The following is a 27,500-nucleotide window of genomic DNA, read 5'->3' as shown; positions in this document are numbered from 1 at the left end:
TATTTTTGGGTGAGATGGCCATGAAGTCCTGATGGAAGGTTCCTTTAGTAGCTTTCTTAGGGTATATATGACTACAGTAGATATTCACAGAGAATTAAACTAAAGGTTTCACAGAATGCTAACTTCTGGCGTGAATACCCTAAAGGTTTCCCTCTAGGATATCGTATATCAACAGGGGACGCATGCATTAACACGCCACATGGCTATCTGCACCCCACAGAGCGTTTATGCTTCGAGGGGGAAAGGTGGCGAGATAACTGATGAGCCGCTCCAAAGTTACCCTCCTTCGTTACTGTTACGGTACTCGCAACGTAAACAAACAGCGGCCATAGCTGTCCGCCATACTGTGTGACGTCACGTCCGTCCTCATTCCAAAGTCCAGCTTTCTACCGGCCTCCGTGATACAGTATAGCAGGAAGGGGCCTGGAAGGCTGAACTGGAACAGTCGGGCGGGTCCATCAGGACGACATGGCCATCTCACCCAAAAATAGATTTTGAGCGATTGGAAGTGTACCAGAGAATTAATGTATCGTGGATTTTTTCCCCATTTCTACTTCGACTAATATTCCTGCGGTCTGGTGACCAAAGAGACCGTGACATCTCCGTTAAATGTCACTACCAATGGCATTACAATGACCTGGCTTCCAGCCCCCTGGCAGGGAAGTCCTAATTGGACAAGAGGAACATCTCGAAGTAATCTGACGAAGATAGACTCACCTGGATGAAGAGATTGTGCCGGTCTTGAAGACAGATCGGAAGGTTAAATATTTGTGTAGGAACAAATTTATACTATTAGGTGAGTGTATATTAGACAGTAGGTATATTAATTATAAATAACCATAGAAATAGGAGCAAATAAAACAATAACAGCAATTTATTTTCATATGAAAGATAAGAGCGAAATAAGACGCGTATGGTAAATAAAATAATTATTTTATTTGAAAATTGCATGGAATTATGGAAAAATTATTTACAATAATAATATCGGATAATAAACATAGATTTTCAGTAAGACGGTGATGTGGAATCTGAAAGGGAAATATTTTGCCTTTAAGCACAAGTTCCTGGGGGAACGCCAGTCTTTAAAATCATTATACACTTCATGTCCAAGAGCATGTGGCACACGTGTAAGAATCCATGTCACTTCACCTTGATGAAGAACAGTCTATTAGTGACACTAGGTGTCCTTTGAAATCACTATGTATCGCACTAGGGTCAACACAGGCACCGGTTTGAGTTAAAGTCCCGAAAAAACTCACTGTTCTACGCAGCACTAAACAGCCGGTTTCATCACACTACCTGCTGCTACCACGAATCTTTTTATTTCGTGCACCTGCTTCGCATAGTGTTTGAAGAATCCTCTAGGTGACCTCCAGCCTGAGAAGGATCGGAGGCTTTCAAAATCCATTCCTTGGAAAAAGTTCAAGGAAGAGGTGACTTTCCTAGGATCATGACCTGCGGGTGTACTGTCAGGATCCGCTCTGCGAATAAAGTAGGTGATTTTCGCTCTTAGATGTTTTAGTGACAGGTCACTACCCAAAGTTTCTCCTTTAAAGAGTTGTCCTTCGCCAAAGTCTGAAGTTCTTTGATGATAGACCTTAAGGCTCTCCACTGGGCATAGAGAGACATCTTCCTTCAGGGGGCAGATTCTCCAAAGGCCCCATCTTTTGGTGGGAAGTTCATTTTTAGCGAGAAACGTGGGGTCGGGGAAGAGGGTAAGTTCCCCCGTGTCGGCGAACTGTATCTGCCCCTCTTCTCTTGATAATGCAACTATTTTACCGACTCGGGCTCCCGAGGCGAGAGCAAAAAGGAAGATCACTTTTTGAGTCAAGTCTTTCAGAGGGCAAGATTCGTTGTCCAGATTAGAGGTAAAATGGAGCACCTTATCCAGGGACCAGGTGATGGGTCTCGGTGGAGGTGCTGGACGGAGTCTAGCGTACGCCTTCGGGAGTTTATTGAAGATTTCGTTGGATAAATCTATTTGGAAGGCATACAGAAGTGGTCTAGTCAGGGCCAATTTGCAGGTGGAAATGGTATTGGCTGCCAAGCCTTGTCCATGAAGGTGAATAAAGAAGGACATGCAAAAATCTATAGAGATTTCCGTAGGGTTTTTCGCCTTGACGAAGGATACCCACTTCTTCCAGGATGATTCATATTACCTTTTGGTAGACTTTGTTTTGTATTCCTCTAGGAAGTCTAAACTTTTCTTCGAGATCCCAAACCTTTTCTTCACGGCTAAGGAGAGAAAATCATGAAATGAAGGTCTTTGACTTTCTTTGATGAAGCGAAGACAGTCGACTTCTGCACCTGTTGGGAGAGAACTTGGCCCGGCAGGGGGATCAGCTTGGGCTGTAGCTCCAGGACTAGGGGATACCAGTTGCTCCGAGGCCACTTGGGAGCCACTAGGGCTGCTGTCCCTTTGAAGGTTCTCAGTTTGGAGAGGACTTTCGCAGAAGGTTGGGTGGAGGGAACAGGTAAATCTTAGACCATCTATTCCAGTCCAGGGACATGGCGTCCACTGCTTCCGCTTTGGGGTCCTCGTAAGTTGCTTGTTGTCGCTCGTCGCGAAGAGATCGATCTGTAGTCCCGGGACTTGACGAGAGATGAAGGAGAATGATCTTGCGTCTAGGGATCAGTCCGACTCTATGGGGCTTGTCCCTGATAGAGCGTCTGCCATCACGTTGCGGAATCCTTGTAGGTGAACTGCAGATAAGTGCCACTTCTTCCTGTCCGCCAGGCAGAAGATGGGTAATAGCACCTGGTTTATGTGGGGCGATCTCGAGCCCTGACGGTTGAGACATCTGACTACTACCGAGCTGTCTAGAGTTAGACGGATGCGTATCAAGGGACGCGGGGATAATTTCTTCAGGGTGAGAAGAACCGCCATGGCCTCCAAGATGTTGATGTGAAACGTCTTGAATAGGGGAGACCATGTTCCTTGAACTTGTCGTTGATGGGAGTGACCCCCCCAACCCTCCAGAGAGGCGTCCGTGTGGATGTTGATCGATGGAGGCGGAGGTTGAAGAGGGATGGATCTTTTCAAGTTCCTTGCTTCTGACCATGGTCTTAAAAGGGAGCGAAGCCTGTTCGGTAAGGGTCTCTTGAGATCTCTTCGAGCGATGGATGCGTTTCGTCTCCAGACTCCTGAGGTATCCTTTAGCTGTGCTCGTAGCATTGGGTTTGTCACTGAGGTGAACTGTTGGGAGCCGAGTACTTGTTCCTGTTGTCGTCTTGAGATCCGTTTGGACTTGAGAAGTCTTCTGACAGACCCGGCTATTTCTTTCCTTTTCTTCAGTGGGATGGAAAGGCAGTGTGACTGAAGATTCCAATGGATTCCTAACCATTGGAACTTCTGAGCTGGAGTGAGGCGAGACTTCTTGGTGTTTATCTTGAAACCCAGATGTTCCAGGAACTGGGTCACTTTGCTGCAAGCTCTCAAACATTCTTCTGGCAATGTCGACCAGACCAGCCAGTCGTCGAGGTAGGCCATCACTTGGACGCCCTGAAGGCGTAGCTAGTGGACGATTGTGTCTGCTAGCTTGGTGAAGATTCTCGGAGCCACGTTGAGCCCGAAGGGCATGGCTCTGAAGGCGTAGCTTCTTCTTTGGAGCCGGAATCCTAGGTAGGAGGAAGCGTGGTGGTTCATTGGGATGTGCCAGTAGGCGTCCGCCAGGTCTATTGAGACCGTGTAGACCTTGTGAGGCAGTAGGGCTCTTGTTTGTTGAAGAGTCAGCATCTTGAATTTGTTGTTCGCAATGAACTTGTTAAGGGGGAACAAGTCGAGAATGACTCTGAGCTTGTCTGAGTCCTTCTTGGGAACACAAAGTCTTCCTTGGAACCTGGTGGACTTTACCGTCTTGATCACTCTCTTGTTCAAGAGTTCTAGGACATATTCTTCCAAGATGGGGGTTGATGGCTGGAAGAATTGGTTGAAGGTTGGAAGTGGTTGCGTCCAGTTCCAACCTAGTCCCTTCTTGATGATGCTGTGTGCCCAAGGATCGAAGGTCCAACGATCCTGAAAGTGGCGGAGTCTTCCTCCCACCGGAAGCACTTCATTGCTTCTGGTTTCCCGGGGGTTTGCCACCTCGGCCGCTAGCTCCCCTTCTTCCTCTGCCCCTGGAGGGGCGGCGAGAGGAGTCTCTACCGGAGCCTCTACCTCTGGGACGAAAGGTAGTGGATGGTCGTTCATAGGCAGGGGTGAAGACTGGTGATTGGGACACCACCGACTGGGGAACCAACTGAAAGGTCTGTTGTGGTTGTGCAACCACTTGCGGAGTAGCGGGAGCCGGAAACTGGCGTTTCGGTTGACGCTGCTTGGGTCTTGGCTTGAAAGATTTCCTCTTAGGCTGAGGGCCTTTTTCCTGAGAGGATTTCCGTTTGCGGGACATGCCCCACTTATTGAGAAGGTTCCGGTTCTCAGAAGCGGCTTTGTCCACGATCTCTTTCACCAGAGCTGTTGAGAAGAGATGTTTGCCCCAGATGTTGGAGGAGATTAGCTTCCAGGGTTCGTGTTTTACTGCCACGTTGGCAAACACGAATTCTCTGCAGGCTCTCCTGGCCTTGATGAAGCTATACAAGTCCTTCATCACAGTCACTAGGTGGGTCTTCGCGAGAACCATATACAAATCTGGGACCCTAACGTCCCCAGCCATGACTTCAAGCTGAATTTGATGAGACAGGGAGGAAGCTAGTCTCTCCTTGGTCTCCTGCTCCCGACGAAGAAGGTGGTCGTTCAGCTTCGGAAGATCTTCGGTGAACTGACGGCCAGCCGCGTCAGGTTCCAATTTCCCGACCGTGAAAGTAAACTGGATATCTTTCCAGAATCTGTCGTCGGGGGAGGCCTACACTCCTCCAGGGTAGGGCAGGGCTTTCCTTCCTCCACCGCCTTCATGACCGCATGAAAGGCCTTTTCTACGAAGGGAAAGGTTGCAGTAGAGGGAGCAAGAAAGGACGGGTGTTTCTTGCTCAATGCCGGCATCTTAGAGTTGGTAAAACCTCGGCTCTTAAGACATTCTGCCAGCATGGCTTGGGCTTTCGAGTGATCAAACACAATCACTTCTTTGGGTTCGGTCTCTTCCTTGGAGGCCGGTTCGGACCTGAGCCGGACGTAACAGTCCGGGTAAGCCTCAAAGCTGGGGAAGAATTCCACTTCTTCCAAGAGGATGGACCCAAGCTTATCATTGATGAAGATCTTGCCAGTTGTAATTGGCATATGCTCAGTGTACCTCCAAGGGTTAGACTCCGAGCAGGGGAGAAGATCCTTAACCGAGATCTTCTTCGGTAGTTTCATACCCAAAAGATGAACTTTGAGCTCCTCTTGGTTCTTAAGGAGCTTTTCATCCATCAGTGCCACCAATACCCGGATGGCATCTTCGGTGGCGGGCAGCAGGGGTTGCGAGGTGGCGGAGGTAGAGGGGACTGGCTCCTCGACCACAACAGAGGTTACTGGAGGTGTTTTGGCGACCTCGCCCTCCGAATCAGGGAACTCCACCTAATCATCTTCTTCCTCCAGATCCTCACCCATGAGGGTCCTCTCGGTGTTGTCGGAGAGTTCTGACATCTTCTCCACCTCGTCGAGATGACACTTTCGGAGTGTAGCCGAAATGTCGGGTTCAACAACTAGTTGGAAGCAGGGAATCTGATACTGGGGAATCACAGAGTTTGAAAGAGCTTTTGGGAAAAGCAAGGCCCTCATCTTCTCGTTGGGGAGATAAGGCCCGGTGGCGTTCTTCTGGAAACTGCGCACCCACTTGCGCAGTTTCTCTCGAGCGTTGTCCCTGGCCTCCGCGGACGGAGGGTTATTGAACGCCTCATCAAGAAGGCCTTTGCAGGTTGAACAGGGCTGTGGATCCCAGTACTTGAGATTACCCTTTTTTGCTGCACAGGGGGCGTGGGTCCGGCACGCCTTATGCCCATAGAAGTCCGGGCGGCGAACTCCGCAGAAGGAGCTCTCACACTTCAAGTTCTCCTCCTGTAAAAGAAAACGATCATGAGTACATGGAAGACATAGTTATGGCTTACATTACTCTTAAGATTAATATTCACTAATCTGTAGAATTGGTTTTTTGTGAGCTCAGGATAGGTGAGCTAGAAAGGAAGTAGGAAGACACATACTTGTGAGTCCCGTCCAGCCAGTTACCGTGACCTTTTCTGCAGTCAATTCCTTAGGACGAGGTTCTAAACGAGGGAATAGTATCCTTATGGATGAGCCAAACTTAGGCTTCCTTATAAAGGAATTGTTTACAGAGTGGAGAGGATCTGAAATCGTTCAGAACCTAGGGAGAAAAGGGGGAAAATAGGATAAACCCCCTTTTATTTGGGTAGGTCCCGGCAAGAGACTGCACTGAGAAGCACAGAGTATGCTGGAAATATTGTACTGTACAACCGTACACCCCAGCCACTGTTTTTAAGGTATGAAATACCAAAGAAAGAGCAGTCAGGCTATCCGGCTGTATTAGATCGACTGCCGGCACGGGGCTGGCAGCCGGGGGGGGAGGGGTGCTTGTCCATGGAAGCCGCAGGGGCGGCGCTGACAGACCGGCGGCAAGCCGGAGGCCGGTCCGGCGGGGTGAATCCATCTAAGGCTACATACTGAGGTAGGACACACCTAGGAAGGCGATCCCCAGCACGGCGGCGGGTCGCCGGCAGGGCGACGGCCTCCGGCAGCTGGCAGGCTGTCGGCGCTGGCGAACTTAGCTGGAGGGGAGGGTTACCTGAGATGTCAGCAGCAGCGTTGGCAAGGGGCAGCGGCCCCCGGCAGCCGGCAGGCTGCCTCCCTAGGTAATCCTCAGATAGGAACATCCTATGAAGTAGGAAGGTCACCTGGGGTGTCGGCGGCTAGCACCGACAGGCGGAGGCGGCAGTGGACCGGCACCATGATAGGAGAGAGAAAGGTAAGGAGGGAGTAGGGAAGGGTAATGACCGATACCCGACCGGCTTCCCTCGGGAGGAGTGCTCTCATAATGGGAGGGGATACGCCTATCATCCGGCGGCAGGGAGCCAGCAGATGGCTGGATGCCTGTGGTAATCCAAGGGAGAATCAGAGGACATTCAAAAAAAGAGAAGGGGATCTTCCACCGGCATTACCCCATAGTTCGACTATGAGGGGGAAGTGTAGCAGAGCGGCCAGCCAAGCAGAAGAGCACAGCCTAACCTACAACTCTCCCCTGGGGAAGAGTTGTAGGACAGCAGACAGGGGTGTGAAGGCAAGCCAACACAAAGGGATAGAGTGGAGAGGGGGTTAGGGGTCTTTGAGGGAGCAGAAGGGGGCACAACCCTAAAGCTCCCAAGGGGTGGGGGGAAATCTGTTAGGTGCTAGACTACCCAGGTAGGAGAGAAACCCTCTCCAACCCTAGGGGAGGTAAGCTCAGAGTAGGCACAGCGCTGGTGTACTGTCCTAAACTATAATAAAACAGAATCCCCCAAAAGCCTAACCTAAGCCAGGAGAGTCTGTTCCTAGATTAGGGAGGGCTGGGAAGACATATCGCTAGGCTACAGAGAGGAAGGGACATTTCCCAACCAAGTGCAGTCTAGGGGGAAGGGTAGAGTCCTTCCACCTTCAGTCTCAGTCGATACCTTAAGGGAAATGCGTTCCCTAAAGGTGGACTGGGATGAACAATAGGTACTCTGGGGTTCTGTCCAAGGTCCCCCCATATACTATGGTAGGGAAGAGGGAAGAACGATCTAGCCTAACCTACCCGAAATTTATTCCAGGTAAGGGGGCAAGATATAGCAAAGCTAACCAGAGGGAGGTTACCCGAAGGTAACGGGAGATAAGGAAGCATACATGGGCCCCAACGTTGGGTTAGGGACATGTGCAACACTGAATCTTGTATATGTTTAAGAATGCCTATATCTTCATTAACATTAACACTAGGAACACTTATTATATCATGCAGAAGTAAATATGAACACTAGGCTGCGGCCTAGGCTAGGCTAGAAGTCTAGCATGGGGTCGGCTAACTAAAAACGCCATTGGATACCATCGGCATAATATAACTAATTTGTAGCAATGAAGACTAAATAACTAATGATATTAATTAGTTATAAGACCGGGAGGGCTGTTCTGGCTAACTAAATAAAGCATGCGAGGCGAACAGCGGCGTCATAAAATGGCGCCTCCAGGCAAGGCACAGCTCTGCCACAAAACACAAGATTTAAGGGTAAAAAATCGTACTTTACGGCCAGAGCTTATTTAAACAATACAAGAACCTGGTACTCAACTTTCCAGAAGAAGGCGAGACTGACGGTTGCGACATGGCTAAGGATGCAAAAGATGAATTGCGATCACTGGGAAAAACCAACTGTTGTAGAAAGCTACAGGAGTCGGAATAAGGACAGACGTGACGTCACAGAGTATGGCGGACAGCTATGGCCGCTGTTTGTTTACGTTGCGAGTACCGTAACAGTAACGAAGGAGGGTAACTTTGGAGCGACTCCTCAGTTATCTCGCCACCTTTCCCCCTCGAAGCATAAACGCTATGTGGGGTGCAGATAGCCATGTGGCGTGTTAATGCATGCGTCCCCTGTTGATATACGATATCCTAGAGGGAAACCTTTAGGGTACTCGCGCCAGAAGTTAGAATTCTGTGAAACCTTTAGTTTAATTCTCTGTGACTATCTACTGTAGTCATATATACCCTCAGGAAGCTACTAATGAACCTTCCATAAGGACGACATGGCTTGAGCCCAAAAAACTCCCTTATTAATAAGACGTGCTACCATCGATGCACGATATTTTATAGTTTTTAGCTCTGAGGTGCTTAATTATACATTCAAAAGAGATTTAACAAAGAAAAAAATATTTCATTTATTACAGAGAGAGAGAGAGAGAGAGAGAGAGAGAGAGAGAGAGAGAGAGAGAGAGAGATAATTCATATTTCTCTCTCTCTCACTAAATATTCTATTTCGTTTTGGAAACATTATTCCATTTTCGAGATAATTTTCTTGGGTTTTTTCTTATCGCATGCTTTGTCTTTAGCTTTGGGACCCAAGGTAAATAATAGAATAGACAAAATAACACGAAAAAATAGGCACAAATACAACGAACTAGATAACGACATGTTAACGATGCAGCATCAACAAACAAACACACCGAACGCCATCTATCGGTCGCCTATACAACTATCACTCATCGCAAAATCATACCTCTAATATTTCGTTGTATATCAAAGCATATGTTTTCACATATTTTCTGTTGTATCTCAAAACATTCGTATATTAGGGCAATCGTATGTCAAGGTTCCAGTGTGTGTATATATATATATATATATATATATATATATATATATATATATATATATATATATATATATATATATATATATACTGTATATATATATTCCGTATATCATATAAATATACTCTATATACATAAATAAATAAACATATATTGTTACGATGTCCACATCATGAACAACCATAACACATATTTAAAAACAGGTTTAATTATGAGGAGGAGAATTACACACAAAACAACACTTCAAAGCATTTTATTATGCTTAAATAACAAACACTTGCAGATACGACCGGTATCTAAGAGCTCAGGTAATATTCATGGAAAAATAATTAATAAATATAATAAAACAAAACTTAGCTGACATTCAAACAAGCAGTTCTAGAGGTCTCCGAGTGAATAGAGAGTATTCGAAAACAATTTCTTGAGTGAGAGGTTCTTCTTCAGCCACCGATACGAAGATACACCTGGAAATTACAATCCAGGAATGAAGCCACACTCCTGAAATTCCCACATTTAAACAGGCCACACCAACGTAACTCGAGAGGGCCCACGCTGCTTCTCAAACAGCCACAACCATCACATGGGAACGGAATTGATTGCTCCAAACTCAACGGCGAAACACCGGATCCAACACCGTATCTTCCAAAAGTATCAGTGACCTTCCTTGAAGACAGACACCTTCTCACTGCCGACTATAATTCTCGTTGCTGTGACGTGACCTCCGAAACCTTCGTTCCTGCCAACAAATGGGGAACAAGTAGTTAACTGGCATTTGAACAATTGTCTAGTCAATCTTTCCCGAACTATTCAAAACAGAATTATTTATTTATATTACACCTCCCCCCTAAAAAGAAAAAATATATATGTAATATATATTTTGTATCCAACAAAATCAGGTCAAAAATATATCAAGTCACATCCTTGATAATGCATCCGGAATGACGTTCTCCTTTCCTTTGATATGTAGGATGTTCAAATCGTAGGGTTGTAAGAATAGACTCCATCTTGTTAATCTCTGATTATTGTTCCTGAAACGATTCAAATATTTTAATGGGTTATGGTCTGTATACACTGTTAATGAAGAGGTGGTACTGGCATATACCTCAAAATGTTGTAAAGCCAGAATTAAACCCAAAGTTTCCTTCTCAATGGTGGAGTATTTCTTCTGAGAATCATTCAGTTTCTTAGAGTAATAAGCAATAGGATGCTCTACCCCAGTGTCGTCTTCCTGCAGTAATACCGCACCAATACCAATGTCACTGGCATCCACTGCTAGTTTGAAAGGAATAGAAAAATCTGGTGCTTTCAGAATAGGGGAAGTAGTCAAAATAGATTTTACTTTATCAAAAGCTTCCTGGCACTGGTTATCCCATTTAAAGTCGACCCTTTTCCTCAACAAATTTGTTAGTGGTGCAACTAAATCTGCAAAATTAGCCACAAACTTCCTATAATACCTGGCAAGACCTAGATATCTCATTACTCCCTTTTTATCTTTAGGGACTGGAAAGTCTAAAATTGCTTTAATATTTGAATCTTTTGGTGCTACTTTGCCATGACCAACTTTGTGCCCCAAATAAACTACTATGGCTTTCCCAAATTCGCATTTATTTAAATTTACTACCAAACCCGCTTCTCTGAGTTTCTGTAAAAATGCAGCAATTCTTTTGACATGCTCTTCCCACGTATCACTAACAATTACCACATCATCTATATACGTAGAGCACCCTTCAAGGTCTTTGGTAATCATATTCATGAGTCTCTGAAAAGTACTACCCGAATTTTTCATTCCAAATGGCATGACATTGCAGGAATATAAACCAGTGGGTGTAACAAAAGCAGATATCTCTTTGGCTCTGTCTGTCAAACCTACCTGCCAGTAACCCTTCAACATGTCAAACTTGCTGATAAATCTGGCCTTTCCTATACGATCAATACAGTCATCCACCCTAGGAATTGGGAATGAATCTGTCCTGGTGACTGCATTTACTTTCCTGTAATCAAAACATAAACGGTATTGACCATCATTTTTTTTGACAAGTACTACAGGGGAACTCCACTGGCTACTACTATGTTCAATTAATTTATGATCGAGCATATATTTTACTTCCCGTTCAACAATCTCTGCCTTTTGCGGATTCAAGCGATATGGGTGTTGCTTAATAGGATTGGAATTGCCAACATCAACATCATGCTGTAATGAGCAGGTCCTGCCCGGAACATCTGAAAATACATCTTTATAATCGTAGAATAAATCGCTCAACTCCTGACCTCGACTTCCATCAAGATGAACCAATTTATTCTTCAAATTCCTCAAAGCCTCTGAATTTGAAATAGGCCAGTCTTCAACCTCAGTCTCAAGTTTAAGTTTCTCTTGATTACTATTATCATCTAACTTTATATTCAACAAGACTGGCTTTGGCGTCCTTGAAAAATATGGCTTTAACATATTAACATGGCACAACCTCTTTTTCCTTCTCCTATCTGGAGTAAGAACAACATAATCCGTATTTCCTACCTTCTTTTCTATTATGTAAGGCCCAGAAAACTTAGCATGTAATGGCTGACCTGCTACTGGAAGAAATACCAAGACCTCATTTCCTGGTTTGTAGTCAACCTTTTTGGCTCCCAAGTCATAGTATTTTTTCATCTTCTGCTGAGCTTCCATTAAGTTATCTCTTGCTATGTCCCAGGTTTTCCTGATTCTTTCCCTGGAATCTGAAACATAGTCCAACAAATTAGAATCTTCAACATTATTAATCCACTGATCTTTAATAAATTTTAAAGGTCCTCTAACCTGATGACAAAATACCAACTCGAAAGGGGAAAACCCTAACGACTCATTGGGGATTTCTCTGGACGCAAACAGAAGGAAGGGCAGACCTTTATCCCAATCGCTTTTGTTCTCCAAACAAAATTTTTTCAACATAGTTTTCAAGGTTTGATGATACCTTTCTACAGCCCCTTGGCTCTGAGGATGGTACGCTGATGAAGTTACCTGCCTGATACCTAGTTCCTGCATTGCCTGTCTGAATACATTGCTTAAGAAGTTTGAACCCTGGTCCGACTGAACCTCTTTAGGCAATCCAAACCGAGTGAAAAATTGTAACATCCCATTTACGACATTCTTAGAGCAGACATTCCGCAACGGAATGGCCTCAGGATACCTAGTGGATCTGTCCATGATTGTAAGTATATACTGATTTCCACCTTTTGATTTTGGCAATGGACCAACAATGTCCACTAATACCCTATGGAATGGTTCTTCCATGGCTGGTATAGGTTCAAGGGGAGCTTTAGACAACTTTTGGTTCGGTTTTCCGATCATTTGACACACATGGCATGTCTTACAAAACTCTTTAACATCAGAATGAATCCCAGGCCAGTAAAAGTGTTTAGTTAATTTACAAAAGGTTTTATTGACTCCGAAATGGCCACTAAATGGATTCTGATGTGCTAAATGTAAAATAGAGGGTCTGTAATTTGGAGGAACGACTATTTGATAATTAACTTCCCATTCTTCATCGGCAGCAACCTTAGAGGTTCTAAATTTTCTCATCAATAATCCATTTTCGACATAATACCCGACTGGAATGTTCTCAATTTCCTTATCCGAAAAAGCCTTTGCAGCTATCTCGGCTAGCTCTAGGTCATTTTCTTGATCCTTTATGAATTTCTCTCTAGATACAGCTAAAACCTTACCTTGTTGAGAACAATCACCAAATTTTCCCAGAAAACACTTCGAGAAGTCAATCTTAGAATCCCTACTAGCTTCCAATTTCCGCCTTGATCGTGTGATAGCACACATGGGAAAAATACCAGGAAATTCTCCTTCCAAGCTCTCTGTGCTTGCACATGACTGAGGATAACTAAGTAACCGTGGGTTACTTAAAACCCTATTACCACCAATATCATTGGCTAATATCAAATCAACTCCTTCCACAGGAATTTCTTCCACAACGGCAACCCTAACCGGACCCGTCGCATAATCAGACTGCAGAACCACAGTCTCATACGGACAAGAAATTATCTCTTTTGGAAAACTCTTAATCAATACCTTTTCCTTACCCTCATACTCAAAACCTTCAGGCAATGCCCTTTTCAAAATCAATGACTGTAGGGCCCCTGTATCTCTAAGGATAACTAATCCTCTCCTGCCCTTACCACTTTCTGTAGCTACACTACCATAAGACACAAATGACTTATATCTCTCCAAATCAGAGAGCCCAGGGCTTTTCTCACCCTCACTTAATGCATTAATCTCTCTATCAGCACTTACCCTGCTTACCAGAGCAACTGGTTTGTGCTCTCTATTACCGTCCCTTAAGGACCAACAGTCGGCCTTTCTATGGCCCAGTTTACCACAGTTAAAACATTTAATTGGCATCCTCTGCCCACTAGGCAAACTACTACCTTTCAATACTGGAGCTACAACACTTTTATCTAAATCACTTGCGTTTTCAGTTTTACTCTTACCACTTTTCAATTCCTGAAAACCCTCTTTGCTGCTTCTACCCCTAACCAAATTTTTCCCTTCAAAAATTTTGTGCGTCAGCGAGTACTCGTCGGCCACAATGGCAGCTTTCTCTAAGCTCTCAACCTGAAGCTCCTCTAAGTGTATCTTCAAATCCTTAGATAAACAATTCTTAAACTCTTCTAACAATATTAGTTGTTTAAACCCTTTAAAATCACAGATTCCTTTAGATCTCAACCAATCGTCAAGCAATTTAGCTTTTATACGAGCAAAATCTACGTAAGTCTGATCTCCTGTTTTAAAAAGCCTACGAAATTTCAACCTGTAAGCCTCTGGCACTAATTCATATGCTTTGAGAATACACTTTTTCAATTCGTCATAATTACCGCAAATCTCCTCAGACAAGCTAGAAAATACCTCTTGAGCCCTACCTTTCAATGCACATTGTAATAACATAGACCATGAGGTCTTAGGCCAGCCCATTCCTTTCGCTACTTTCTCAAAAGTTATAAAATAATTAGTTACTTCGTTTTCATTAAAAGGGGGAACCATCTTCATATATTTAGCTACATCGAAATCTCCACTACCTTGTCTGTGTCTTACTTTAATTTCCTCTAACTTTAGTTCGTGTTCCATTCTTTCACGCTCAAGTTTCCTCTCTCTCTCCCTTTCTTCCGCTCTTGAACGTTCAGCAACTACTCTTTCACGTTCGGCAACTATGTCTAACTCCTTCAGCTTTATTCTAAGTTTCAAAGCTTCTATGCTATCACTTTCCTTTACACTTGAAGCTTCCGCCTTCTCCTCTACAATACCTAAATGTCCTATCAAACCCTTTATCAAATCATCCTTTTTCATATCCATAGTAAAACCTATGTCTAGATAATTAGCAATTAACACAAGTTCCCGTTTACACAGACTTTGAAAAGCTGCAACCCCCGGTAAGGACGACAGAAATTCCTTTACGTCAAAGTCACTTTCTAAATACTCCGTTTCAGACTCAGACATGGTTGGTTACAATGGCTATAAAACAATTAAATAACTAAACTCAAACCTACACCAATTAACTAAACTCCTCATTTAAACCTGTTTTGCTTAAATTGAAATTCATTGATCCCGGACAGGCCCCCAAATATGTTACGATGTCCACATCATGAACAACCATAACACATATTTAAAAACAGGTTTAATTATGAGGAGGAGAATTACACACAAAACAACACTTCAAAGCATTTTATTATGCTTAAATAACAAACACTTGCAGATACGACCGGTATCTAAGAGCTCAGGTAATATTCATGGAAAAATAATTAATAAATATAATAAAACAAAACTTAGCTGACATTCAAACAAGCAGTTCTAGAGGTCTCCGAGTGAATAGAGAGTATTCGAAAACAATTTCTTGAGTGAGAGGTTCTTCTTCAGCCACCGATACGAAGATACACCTGGAAATTACAATCCAGGAATGAAGCCACACTCCTGAAATTCCCACATTTAAACAGGCCACACCAACGTAACTCGAGAGGGCCCACGCTGCTTCTCAAACAGCCACAACCATCACATGGGAACGGAATTGATTGCTCCAAACTCAACGGCGAAACACCGGATCCAACACCGTATCTTCCAAAAGTATCAGTGACCTTCCTTGAAGACAGACACCTTCTCACTGCCGACTATAATTCTCGTTGCTGTGACGTGACCTCCGAAACCTTCGTTCCTGCCAACAAATGGGGAACAAGTAGTTAACTGGCATTTGAACAATTGTCTAGTCAATCTTTCCCGAACTATTCAAAACAGAATTATTTATTTATATTACAATATACACACATTACATACATATATATATATATATATATATGTATATATATATATGTATATATATATATATATATATATATATAATATATATATATATATATATGTATATATATATATATATATATGAAATTCATCATCATCATCTCCTTCACGACTATTGATGCAAAGGTATATAGGCTAGCTATATATATATATATATATATATGAAATTTATCATCATCTCCTCCACGACTATTGACGCAAAGGGCCTCAGTTAGATTTCGCCAGTCGTCTCTACCTTGAGCTTTTATATCAATACCCTATTCATCATCTACTTCCCATTTCACAATCCTCACCAGGTATGCCTGTGTCTTCCAGTTTTTCTAGTGCCTTGTGGAGCCCAATTTAAAGTTTGGTGTACTAATCTCTCTAAGAGAGTGCAAAGAGCATGCCCAAACCATCTCCATCTACCCCTCATAATGATCTCATCCACATTGTGCACTTGAGTAATCTCTCTTATAGTTTCATTTCTAGTCCTGTCCTGCCATTTAACTACCAATATTCTTCTGAGGGCTTTGTTCTCAAATCTACCAAATCGGTTGGATATTGTTTCATTGTTATAACATGACTCTTGTCCATACAGTAACACCGATCCCACAAAACTGATATAGAGCCTGATTTTTACATGTAATTCCAGGCCATTTGATTCCCAAATTTTACTTAACCTAGCCATTGTCTGATTTGCTTTTTTCAATCTTTCATTAAACTCCATTTCTAAAGATCCTGTATTAGAGATCATAGTTCCTAAATATTTAAATGATTCCACCTCATTAATCCTTTCTCCTTCCAATGATATTTCATCTTCCATTGCATATTCTGTTCTAATCATCTGTCTTTCTTCTATTTATCTTGAGCCCAACCAGCGGTGATATTTCATGTATTCTGGTAAGCGACCTTTGCAAGTCCTGTGGTGTTCTGTTAATTAGCACAGCGTCATCAGCATACACTAGGACAGCTAATTTCCTGTTACCAATCAAGTCCAATCCTTCTCCCACATCCCCAACTGTTCTATGCATTAAAAAATCCATGAGGAGGATAAACAACACAGTTCCTTGGAGTACTCCACTGTTCACATGAAATTCGTTTGACAGGACTCCGCTATGCTCATGAACAAACTTAATCAAATTTACATATTTGAGAGGAACTCCACAATAACGCAGGATTTTCCACATAATTGGCCGGTACACACTATCAAAGGCTTTTCACAGTCCACATATGCCTTCAAAGGTGTATTTCTATATTCTACACATTGCTGTACCACGTTTTAAAATGAAAATATGATGAGTACAACTTTTACCTTTTTCAAAATCCTGCTTGTTCACCTCTCAGCTTTTCATAAATCTTACTCTCCAGTCTCTTTAGAATGAGCATACTATATATATTTTCATGACAACTGACGTAAGTGTGGTGCCTCTGTAATTATTGCAATCAGTCAGATCTCCTTTTTCACCATTTTCACCAACACTCCTAGCTCCCATTCATCAGGTTTTGCCTCTTCACACCACATTCTACAAAATAATCTGCCAAGTATTCTGGGGGTCACTTCATTTTCGTTCAATATCATCTCAGCTGTTATTCCATCGTATCCAGGTGCTTTCCATCTCTTCCGAGTTTTTTAATGACAGTTTCGACTTCAAACATACTGAATTCATTCATGGGCACATCAAGGTCTTCCTCAGCTTTAGTTATATCAATCATATTATTCCTTTCATATCATCCATTCATGACCTCACTAAAATGTTCCATCCAACTGTTGTTATAACAACTCAATTTCTCTTTTTGATGGGTATATGTTTCTTCTACTTTGCCACAGTAGAGATTTCATTAATAATTCTATGACCAATTCTTACACCAAAGCCACTCCCTGAATTCATAGGTTTGTCCGCTTCATCTGCTTTCCTATCTAAATATTCTTTCCCGTTATCCCTGGCTTTTCTTTTGACCCCACTATCAATACTGGAATACTTAGCATGCTCTACATTGTAATTTCCATTACTTTCTTAAAAACTTGCAACAATTAATTAGTCTTTGTTATTTTATAGTATCCCAAGTATCCTTTGATATCCATGGTTTTCTCATGCCCTAGGGAAATACTTCCTGTCTGTCCTAAATATGTATATTAGTTCACAATCTCTAAATGTTCGTCCATAACCATTATTTATTGTCTCTGCATTTCCAATGAACATTACCTTATTTTTACTTATATTCGTTTTCAGTCCTACATTTCTGTTTCCTGTATTCAAATCTTCTATCTTCTTTTGAAATTCCTCCCAATTTTCACTGAAGAGAGCTATGTCTTATGCAAATCACAAACTTTTAAGGTATTCCCCCATTAATGTTGATTCCTATATTTTCCCAATCTAAATTTTTCAAGCTTCTTTTAGTTGTGCTGTGAATAAATTAGGAGAGATGAGGTCTCCCTGCTAACTCAAATGGAATTTTTCTTACCATATTTATATAGTTTGGGATTGTTGTACTTCCTCCATAGGTATCTTTAAGTGCATTAACATAAGATTCATCTTTTCCTTGTCTCTGAAGGGCTTTTATTAAAAGAAGGATAACCATGGGATGGAGAGCTTTTGGTAAACAATATGTGAGTTTATGAAAAGTAAAATGCCACATTTTCTAAAAGGAAAAGTATTTAATCAGATGGCCCTACCAGTATTAACTTATGCATCAGAAACTCGAAGCCTTCCTAAAGCCTTAGAACATAAGCTAGTTACATCTCAAAGAGCAATGTTAAGAATATTGATGGGAATAACACTAAGTGATGGAATAAATGAATGATTTGAAGTTCTCTGGCATCCCGACATCGAAGATCATTGACGCCGATATCGTTTATTATGAATAAAGATTAAAAGAATACTCAATTAAAACCAGAAAAGTAAATATGGTATAATAGTTAAAGAGCATTAAGAAGACCTGCTTCTGATATAAATTAAAAAATGCAACTAGCATTGTATGACACATCATATCCAAGGATCTTGGCAAGGATGAACCTGCCATCCTTACCCCAAGCCTCTCAAACAGATATCTATTTCTTTCTGCGCTATAAGAGGGGCATTCAGTCAACAAATGCCTCACTGTCAAGGGTATCAGACAGTCATCGCAATATGGTTGGTGTTGGCCAGCCGGCAGAAACTCGTGTGTCATCCGAGTGTGAGCAATGCTGAGACGACAAAGAGTAGTCTCCCATATTTGGGGCATCCCATTATACCTCCAAGGGGATATAACAATCTCAATTTCTCTCATATTATCGGTTAAAGTATCCCAATTCTTAATTGCTGGTAAAAAATCATTAAAGAGAATGGGATACCTTCTTGGTAGCAACTCAGCTGCAGCACTCTTTGCCAGTAAATCTGCCTCTTCATTTCCAGACACACCTACGTGTGCCGTAACCCAGCAAAATCGAACTGTTATACCTTTTAGGCCAATAATCAAAAGCCTCTCTAAAATCTTTAAAACTAAAGGATTACAAGAATTAAAACTTCTAAAGCTTGAAGGACACTTCTTGACTCAATATAAATGTTAAAATTGCCCTCCTCTTTTAACGCTATTTAACATGATTAGTATGTCATATAATTCTGGAAGATAATAAAGGAAGTGCACCTCTGCAGTTGAAAGAACTACTATATACTTCAAATACAATGCCAGCATCAGATTTGGAGCCATCGGTATATAAAAAAGTTGATTCCCTATGTTCTTCAACATCTTCCATAAAAAGAGACCTAGCTTCTAATTCAGTCATGTTTTTTTCAACACCAATAAAATATTTACAAAAAGATATCTCTGGTAATATCCACGGAGGGGATGATGATATCTTAAATGGAAGCACCTTACCTCTAATCATATCAAGACTGTTTAATAATTGTTTTACCCGAATGCCATAAGGTTGAGGAGGTTTTGGGTGCAACTCAAAGAATGTTGAGTGCCTTACAAGGCTTGCAGTCTGAAAGGCTAAGAGTTAGAGAATCTTTGTAACCTAAATTAATACCGGATAATGGAAGACATACGGTAATGGTCTAGAGGTAACTCTCCAGCATCAAGGAGACTCAGGATAGGTGAGACTCTAAACGCTCCTGTGGACAATCTAATACTAGCATGATGTATTGAATCTAATATCTTTAATCAGCTTGGGGAGGCTGAGGAGTATATTTCACACCCATAACTATTTTTAGAAAATTAAGGCCTTGTATAATTTTAAAATAGTTTCACGGTCTGCCCCCCCCCCCCCCCACCCCATGATGTATAGGACAATACTTTTAAAAGATTCAGAGCCTCAAGACATTTAGCTTTCAATACCTTCAAGTGAGGAACCCATGTAAGCCTAGAATCAAAAATCAATCCTAAAAATTTAGCTTCACCTATACATGGGATCCGTTGACCTTTCATGAATACATCCGGGTCTGGATGTACTCTACGGATACGACAGAAATGGCCAATAGTAGTTTTGCTTGTTGAAAACTTAAACCCATTCATATCAGCCCACTGAATAATTCTATCAATTGCAAGTTGTAGTTTTCTCTCAACCATTACCATTCCAGCTCCAGCAAATGATATGGAGATATCATCCACGAATAGTGTTGAGAGAACATCCCGGGGAATGGTTGAGGATATCCTATTAATTGCTAGTGCAAATAGGGTTACACTCAGCACACTACCAAGAGGAACTCACTCGTCCTGACATTTACTCTGTGATAGAGTTTCCCCCACTCTCACTTGAAAAACTCTATGTGAAAGAAATGATTGGACAAACAGTGGTAACTCTCCTCTTAATTCAAATTCATGAATGGTTTTAAGTATACCATATCTCCATGTAGTATCATATGCCCTTTCAAGGTAAAAAAAAAAAAAAAAAAAAAAAAAGACTAACAGGGTGCTGTTTGGAATCAAAAGCTTCACAAATAGAGGACTCAAGTTGTATCAACACATCAGTCATTGAGTGCATTTTTCTGAATTCACAATGAATATGTGATAAAACACCCTTCTTTTCTAGGTACCACACCAGTGTTGCATTGACCATCTTCTCCAAGATTTTACATAAACAAGATGTCAATGCAATTGGTCGACAGTTTGCAGCTAAAAAAACTTGTCCTTACCGGGTTTTAAAAAGGCTAAAATAATGGCTACTTCCCAAACACTTGGGCAACTATGATCATGCCATATTCTATTAATAATGCTTAAGATAAATAACTTTGTATTAAAATGTACATGTTTAATCATTGCATACGGAATTCTGTCGGATCCAGGGGCTGTATCGTTACAATTAGCAAGTGCGGAATCAAATTCTCTTTCAGTAAAAAGAAAATTATACGACTCTTCCCTTCTGTTGCAAAATTTAAAATTTTCATTTTTTCAATGCTCCTATACTGGTGACCAGGAAGACCTTCACACTTGCATGATACATTTGAAAAATGATCAGCCAGGGCATTGCTAACATCATTTGCTTCAGTCACATAATGACCATTCACCTTCAACACTGGTGGTGGGTTTGGGGTAAATTTGCCGGCAATCTTTTTTTATTTTCCCCCATACAGAAGATGGTGCCATTCTATTGTTGACTGAGGAAACAAAAGATACACAGATTTTCTGGTGGCTCTGTGCAGGGCAGTTAATTCTGAAGACCACCACGGGACTGGTCGTTATTTGAATAATCCTGTGGTTTTGGGAATCAAATTGATTCCTGCTATATGGAGAGTTCCATTCAGTAGGTATATGGCATCATTAATACTTTCAAACTTTTCTACACTTCCCTCGATTTCACTTAGCTCATGAAATTTAACCCAGTCTGTCTTGCCTAGATTCCATCGTGGAGATCTTTGTAAAGGTGGAGCCTTATTAGTGTTTATTATAATGATTGGTGCATGATCAATAGTATGCCAATCATCTAATGTCCTCCAATGGAAATCAAGAAGGCAGTTAGAGCTTGCAATTGAAAGGTCAATGCATGAAGAGGTACCTGTCTGAACATGGAAGTGTGTGGGCTCTCCTGTATTAAGGAGTCTGACATCCTCGTTTTCCACAATTGATGATATAACATTACACCTGGTGTTTTCTAAAACATCACCCCAAAAAGGATGTCTACCATTAAAATCTAAGTAAAAGAAAGGTAGAGGGCGCTGTTTCAATTACTTCTATTAAATTATCATACGATATGTTATCATTTAGAGGCAAGTACAGAGAGCATATTGTGTATTTTCTCCCTATATCAATTTGTACAACCACTGCCTGAAGAGGTGTACGGATAGATAAAGGTATTTGGGGAACATCTCGACGAACATAAATGAGACTTTCGCCATGGCTCCCTGCTTGTTGATTATATGGGGTTCTATAGCTAACATACTCTCAAGGACTAGGAGTGTTAGCATCAAGCATACTTCCCTATAAACATACAATTAGGGGGGAATGTCCATGAATTAGGAGCTTAAGTTCTCCATATTTGGCCCTTAAACCCTGACAATTCCAATGCAAAATGGAGGAGAAAACTATGGATTATTTCTGGAAGAAATCTTGGATGAGGTCTTCCCATTTGCAGTTTTTAATCTAACATTATTATCTGTAGGTTTCTTACGAGATGGTCTTGATATGTTGGGTTTTATGTTTGTATTTTTCTTTGTGTCCTTTTGATCTATTTGTTTAGGTGGATGGTGGACCTCAACTTGAATTTCCGATTTATTCGATATATCTTCATTTCATTAGAAACATCAACTTATTTGATGTCATAACTTTCATGTTTCTAATGGAGGGGGTGAGAGAGATGGAGGTCTCTCTCTTTTACGATTAATAGATGGTAAGGTTGTAGGTTTTTGCACCTTTCCCACTACAGGTGCATCAGGTAAGATGGTTTTAGGTGGAAGCGTAATCAAATCAAGCAAGGACATGGCCTGTGAGAGGTTTGTACTAGTTTTTGTGATGGGGGGACAAAGGCTGTACAGAGACGGGCAATGCCCTAGTGTTAATACACTGTGGTAAAGCCTCAGGAGGTAATATGCTGACCTCATCATTCAGCATTTTATCAGATGGTATATTTCTTTTCCTAGAGGTATTGGCAGGAATAGGTAAGTTTGATTTTAATGCCTTAGCATAGCTATATGATTTATTTAATAGTCTCTAGGCATGTCCCACACTTATATGTTCTAAATTAGATTTGTTAAGGGCAGCTTCTTCCAGCTTATACAGCTCGCAGCTCTTATTTGTGGATTTATGATTCGAGCTGCAATTTAAACACCTCTCTCCATGTGTAAATTCTCCATGGTAAGATTCGGAGCTAATACCATACATTTTCTAATTTTTGCAAACTTTAGACAGGTGTCCAAATTTAAAACAATTAAAAAACTACAGTGGCTTCTGCTTGAATGGTCGTACTTTAATCATTTCATTTTCAATAATAATATGGAAAGGTACATCAGCATCCAGGAAAGTAAGTATAATCATTGATGTTCCAGGAACCTTATGCACTTTCCATACAAATAGTGAACACATGGCCAGTATCTCCTTCGTAAATTCATACAGATCTGTTAAAAACTACTCACCTTCCGTAACTAAAATTTAGGTGGGGTTTGACATCTAACTTAATATCATCATTGGTTGTATTTAGGTTGGACAGTATTACAGATTGTGTGCTTGATTTGGCATGGATAAGGAAACTATTTTTTCCAAAATGGGATATATCTCCCAGTGCAATAATTCCTACTTTTTTTCTGAATTAATTTGCTTATTTCAAAATAATTCCCTGTAACCCCCCTTTGATTTAGCTATAAGTCACATTGGTGGTTTTGGCTTTCTCTGGGAATGCATAACTAAATTAGCGTCTTTTTCCAACCAGTTGGCAGGCCTATATACATCCAAATCCTATGGTACCTTAACGCAGAGGGCAGCCATAACATTCAAGTTGTTGATTTTAATATTAGTCATGTTACTTATTGCATTAAATACTTCATCATGACTACTGTAAGATATCCATGAATCCCATTTATCATCTTCAAGTTTCATAGCTATTTCTTTTACACATCCATAGCACTCAAATGCTTTATATAGATTATCATAGTTTGCATTTATTGGAATTTGGGTAATATGAAGGATTCGAAGTTTCCTCGTGTTACCCAAATCAATTAATTTTGGAATATCAGTAGAATGCTCCTTTCCAGTTCCGAGGTCATCAACGGAAATTTCCTTAATAAGTCTTGCCAGAGGTCGTCAACAGTGCTGGAGGAGTGTCAGTGTATACAGAGGATGAGGGTCCATTGTTTGAAGAATCCATAAGAGTATTGAGAGAAGAAAAAAGATGAGTTTGATTTACCTGCTCGAGAATACTAAGGCATAACATGTCGGAAAGGGAATTTGCACTCTACACTATAGGCACAATGAGAGTATACTTCTCAAATGGTTCACTCCATACCCTACACGAAGGATAGCACAAAAACAGATATAGAGGCACGGCTGTGAGCTGAACCCGCCTGTTAGGACTGAGATCAAGAAACAATGGAATCATCCTCCCCATATCTGTAATGATCGGCGTCTGGCCTTAAGCCGAGAGTCCTACCCCAAGCATTGGATACCCCAGGATTCCAAAGACCCAACACTTGAGAATACTTCCGCCAAAAAGGTCCAAACTATCTTTGGGATGGCTAATATCATCCAAAACTCTTAACATATAGCTTTGAATGCAAACACCTCCTCCCATTCATCGAAGAAGGCAACAACAACGGATGTAGAAACATCCATGCCAGCGACTACAATTGATGTAGAACCATCCAAGCCAAAAGAAAAAAATATAAAATATATATATGAACATAATATATACACACATATATAAGGGAAATTTTTCGCATAGAGTTGGGACAGCAACACGAAAGAAAGTTTATAAAATTAGGAGAAGGTCGAAGCAATATTAAGAAGCAGAAAAAGATGAAAGAGAAATTTAGATTCGAACTGGGGGAGCAATTTCCCCAAGTTCGAGAGCCCTCTTGCCCGTTACCAAGCTTCAGCAGGGGAATGATATGCCGTGCAGAAGTTCAATGACTTCATCAAGGCATTCTCTCATTAAGAGGGCTAAGTGATAGAAAAAGATCAACGTGGATGAAAAAGCAAATTAACCAGAGGATATACTAACATGTATAAAAAAGATATGGACTTACCAGGACATATAATGAGAATGACAGGTAATAGATGGTCATTAAGAAACAACAGAATGGGTCTCTAGAAATTACAGAAGCAGGGGAAGGAAGAGAAGACAATGGATTGAGGAACTAAGAATATTTGCGGGTATATACTTAAAAAAGCCGTAAACAGATGCAAGTGGGAGGACATGTCTTAGGCCTTTGTCTAGATAGATATGCACAAGCAACCCCTCCCCTTTCCTAACTACATTTGGCAATGCCACTCAGCATGATAGAAAAGAATATAAATATATATATATATATATATATATATATATATATATATATATATATATATATATATATATATATTATATATATATATAGATATATATATATTTATATATATACATATAAATATATATATATATATATATATATATATATATATATATATATATATATTTATAAATATATAGATATATATTTATATATATATATATATATATATATATATATATATATATATATATATATATATATATAGATATATATTTATATATATATATATATATATATATATATATATATATATATATATATATATATATAATATATATATATATATATATATATATATATATATATATATATATATATATATATATAGACATTTGCTCATTATTTTATTGGGGAGATGTGTGTGTATGATAATTTGGGCAGACTTAAATGGTCAAGTAGGTGGAAAAAATGTTGGTGAAAATAGTGGAGGTTGATGTTTTGAATACTAATTTCAAGAAGATGAACATAGAGTAACAAAGAAGAGTTGAGGAAAGTGCTCACAGATAGATTATATTATATGTAGGAGGTGTAACCTTTGGGACAGTAAAGTGCTGGACATGAATTGTGAGAAAAACCAGCATCGAATGTGGGTATGCGCGATGGTATTATCTGCAAGGAAAAGGCAGACTGTAAAAACAGATCCAAGGACCAGATGGTAGAAGAAGAAAAATTAAGAACGTGAAACCAATTTCAAAAAGGACTAATGCAACTATTGCAGGCCTGAGAAACTGTAAAAATCTGCTTAACTGGGAAATGACAGTAAGTATAATCAAGAGAGTAAGTAAAGTGTTTGGTATTTGATCAGGGATGTCAAAGAATGACAATGCAACTCGGTGGTGGAATGAAAATGTCCAGGTTAAGTATAAAGAGAAAAAGGATGGCAAAGCATAAATGGTTTAAGCAAGAAATATGGGAGTAGAAGTTAAGAGGGAAGTATTAAAACCAAGGGCTGAGGCATATGATGAGTTATATAAAAGGCTGGATTCAAAAGAGGGAAAAAGAGATTTGTAATAATTGGCCATGCATATAGATACAGCAGGGAAAGATATACGGCATGAAAGGGTTATAAAATATCAAAATGGCAATGTTCTGAGTGATAACTGAAGAATGCTAAATAGATAGAAAAAACACTTTAAAGAGTTCATGAAAGTGAAGAATGCAAGAGAGGAGAGATTGGTTGAAGCTCTGCGGACATATAGGAAAGTACGTCTCATAAATGAGATGAAGGTAAGGGATACTTTGAAGAGAATAAAAAGGGGAAAGGAAGTAGGTCCAAACGGTAACCCTGTAAAGGAGCTTGAGAGATGTAGCAGTGAGATTCCTAAAAAGGCTGTTCAACAGAATTTTGGTGAGGGAGAGAATATGAAGAGTGGAGGAGAATCCTGGTCCTGGTGCCTATCTACAAGAACAAGGAGAGGCTCAGAATTGCACAAACTACCATGGAATAAAGTTTTCAAGCCAGAGCCTGAAGATCTGAGAAAGAGTAATAGAAGCTAGACTAAGGGCACAGCTAATAGTCATAGGACAGCATTAGGAGTTCATGCCAGGTAGGGGAACTTCAAAGGTCATTTACCTTGTGAATGTTAATTTTAAAATATCGAGGACAGAAAGAATTGTACTGTGTTTGTGGATATACAGTAGAGAAAGCTTATGATATGGGGGCCAAGATATTAATTGTGGTATTGCATGAGGAGATCCGGAGGCCAGTGCAGGATATGTATGAGAACAGTCAAACAGTAGTGAAGTGTGTTGAAGGTACAATCGAATAGTTTAATGATCAAGTGCAATGGCACCATAGATCAGCTTTAAGCCCTTTCCTGTGTGCAATTACCATACATATTGATTGATGGCATTAAACAGTAGTCTCTATGGTATATGTTGTTTACAAATGACATGGTAATCTGTGGAGAGAGTAACGAGGAGGTTGAAAAAAAAATCTGGAAATTTTAAGGAATTCACTAGAGAGGGGTATGAAAATCAGTTGAAGTAAGACAGAGTATTTATGTGTAAATGAGGAAGAAGGCTGGAACACAATGTGATTGAATGGTATAGAACTGGAAAAGATAAGAGAAATTTAAATATTTAGGATCAACTATACAAACGTGGTGAAGATGAGGGCTAGTGAGGAAGAGAATTCAAGCTGGGTGAAATGTAAGAAGAGTATCCGGCGTGGCAGGCAACAAAAAGCTATCAATAAGTCAGAAAAAGAAGACCAATAAGATGATGATAAGACCGTTATGCTGTATTATTTGGAGACCTTACCTTTAGCCAAGAAACAAGAAGCCGAGACGGAAGTTGTAGGAATGAAATTGTTGAGTTTCTCAATAGACAAAATGAGGAAGGATAAGATAAAAAAATACTTCATTAAAGAAACTGCGCATGTAAATTAATTTAGAATAAAATCACAGGAAGAAAGACTAAGGGGTTTCGGGCAAGTGAAAAGAATGGAGGAACACTATGCCAGGAGGACTCTAAGCATGGAGCTCCCAGGTAGGAA

The 27,500-nt window shown here is 40.6% G+C and overlaps 1 protein-coding gene across 1 annotated transcript in view; it reads right to left on the bottom strand.

Moving 5' to 3' along the window:
- Positions 1 to 9,475: 9,475 nt before the first annotated feature.
- Positions 9,476 to 27,500, bottom strand: part of LOC137638976 (uncharacterized) — a 39,841-nt gene continuing 21,816 nt past the window's right edge. The window contains exons 2-4 of the mRNA XM_068371308.1: positions 23,424 to 23,590; positions 11,109 to 13,865; positions 9,476 to 10,266 (exon numbers count right to left, since the gene is read on the bottom strand). Of these exons, the coding sequence (XP_068227409.1) occupies positions 10,258 to 10,266; positions 11,109 to 13,865; positions 23,424 to 23,590 (2,933 nt within the window). The 3' untranslated portion in view covers positions 9,476 to 10,257. The remainder of the gene's footprint in view (positions 10,267 to 11,108; positions 13,866 to 23,423; positions 23,591 to 27,500) is intronic.

The sequence above is a fragment of the Palaemon carinicauda genome, chromosome 4, assembly GCF_036898095.1.
Source record: "Palaemon carinicauda isolate YSFRI2023 chromosome 4, ASM3689809v2, whole genome shotgun sequence".
NCBI classification, from domain to species: Eukaryota; Metazoa; Arthropoda; class Malacostraca; order Decapoda; family Palaemonidae; genus Palaemon; species Palaemon carinicauda.
This window is presented reverse-complemented; position numbering and strand designations above follow the sequence as displayed.